The following is a 2089-nucleotide window of genomic DNA, read 5'->3' as shown; positions in this document are numbered from 1 at the left end:
GTTCCGTCCAAATCTGCTCGAAATCTCAATGAGGTAATCCAAGGCTCAATTCAGCCATTTTAGGATTCTTTTGAGGCATGTTTGGTGTTCAATACTCACAAGAAAAAACGTGTAATAGGCAAGGCATGTTTGGCGTGTAGCATTACATAATATTGGATCGTGTAATGGGCAAAATTTATTTCTTCTTTACTACTTTAACATTGTTCCGCTCGGACTAATCCTCTATTAGCATTCTCTGTCTTTGCACCTGCAAGTTTATGTTTGCGAACTATAGTTTCTTGCATAACTATTTTTTTGTTGCAATGTCTACGTCTAATTAGATGGAGATAGCAAATGAGTTGGATAAATTATCAGCAAAGTTGGACAACGTAGATGAGATGATATCCTCCGCAATGGCTGCAGACCCGCAGGTCCAGTCGCTCTTAAGTAGTACAGCTGATGTATGGATGCCAGTTATTACTGCCACTTCTGATGACAGGCGTGATTTTACAGCGACTGTTGGAGAAGATAACCATGAAGCCAAGGGTAAAGATTCTGAGTAGTTCCTCTATTTATAAATATAATGAGATTTCTTTGCGAACGTCAATAGATGCATTTCTTTTAGTATAGCCCACCAAACGGCAGTAGGATATGCATTTGGCAATTCATGTAAGAATTCATCTTATAGTGTAACTGGAATACATGCTTCAATTTGAAAATTAGATGTGTGCTTGTGCTAGGGGTGTAAGCGGTCCGGTAAAAATCGGTTTTTGACAAATTTTCAAATCAAACCGTTTAAACCGATTTGAGAAAAATTCAAATCCAAACCAAACCATTTTGAACGGTTTGAAAAAAAAACTCAAACCTAAACCTAACGGTTTGGTCCAGTTTTAAACCTTCGATTTCGTCGTATATTTTTTTGTCTGTCTACTTTTATGACATTAATTCATTGAATTCAATATATATTTATATCTTATTAGCTATAAATCTAAAACAATCTAAGCTTTTGTTTGAACCAAATTTTTGGGACAAAAAAATGAACATTTAGACTATTATCGCACAAGTCCAACTGTATTTGTTGATCTATTGTTTTATGCGTGAGACTCAGCTTCCTCTCCAACGGTCAATTTTCTCATTATGATAACATGAAAAATATGGCTCGAACAGGAGCTAAATATATGTACTAAATCAAAGTGAAATTACAATAAACTAAAACATAGTTTTTTTCATTTTTGTTCACCTTTTTTATGCTAATTACTTTATGATAACGCTACAATACAAGTCTACTAAACAAAATATAAGGTCCAAAAACATAGTAATATCCTACAAGATTTCGTGATCATCATATCTGAAAAAATGTTACTGATTAAACAAATAATAACCAACCACAATAATAAAGTAGTTGCTTATAATATCTAAACATAACTATTACACAAGCTCAAGTTTGTATGTTACGAAGCTTACCTCAGTTTGCCTAAAAAATTATTGATTTGAAATTTTATTCGTAATAAATATTAGCACCAAAGGCCTATGATCTCTTTGTCTCCGATTTGGTGTAATGGACTACAATTCAACTTTAAAGAGGGGTAAAAAATTTGAAGAAAAAGTGTGTGTGGCGTCGGTGGCTCAAGACTGTGTCGGGTGTCGGCTGGAGTTTATCTGAATTCTGAAGAGAAAATGGGCTTTTGGTAGATTATCTTAATTTTGAGATTATTAAATAATAATAATATATATGTATTCGAAAATTAGAAATTGACAAAAATACACACAAATGACAAAACTATTGAATTTTACATATTTGGATGAATTTTCAAAAAATTTCATTTTTTATTTTTTTATTTTTATATTTTTTTTGCCAGTCCGGTTTGATTTTAAACCGCAATTAAAATTCTCAAACCTAAACCAAACTATTTTGACCGGTTTGGTTTGGTTCAAAACCATTTCGTTGACCGGGTCCACGTGGCACCAAACCGACGGTTTCTAAAATGCAGTTTCGGTTCGATTTTTCTGTTTTACGATTTTTGCTTACAGCCCGAGCTTGAGTTACTAAAATCCATTCTTCCTTTCCCTGAAATTATCAAGACTATTTCCTGAAATTGAAAGGTAAAAA

The 2089-nt window shown here is 33.2% G+C and overlaps 1 protein-coding gene across 1 annotated transcript; it reads left to right on the top strand.

Annotated features, from left to right (window-relative positions):
- Positions 1-3: 3 nt before the first annotated feature.
- Positions 4-718, top strand: LOC111373268 (the record flags this gene model as incomplete). The annotated part of the gene is made up of 2 exons (XM_022995774.1): positions 4-33; positions 321-718. Coding segments are annotated over 2 exons (252 nt in total), but the record flags the coding sequence as incomplete, so codon positions are not given.
- Between the last annotated feature and the right edge of the window lie 1371 nt (positions 719-2089).

This window comes from Olea europaea, unplaced genomic scaffold, assembly GCF_002742605.1.
Source record: "Olea europaea var. sylvestris unplaced genomic scaffold, O_europaea_v1 scaffold11011, whole genome shotgun sequence".
In the NCBI taxonomy this organism is placed as follows: Eukaryota; Viridiplantae; Streptophyta; class Magnoliopsida; order Lamiales; family Oleaceae; genus Olea; species Olea europaea.
Note: the sequence above shows the minus strand (reverse complement) of the source record. Positions and strands in the feature narration are given on the sequence as shown.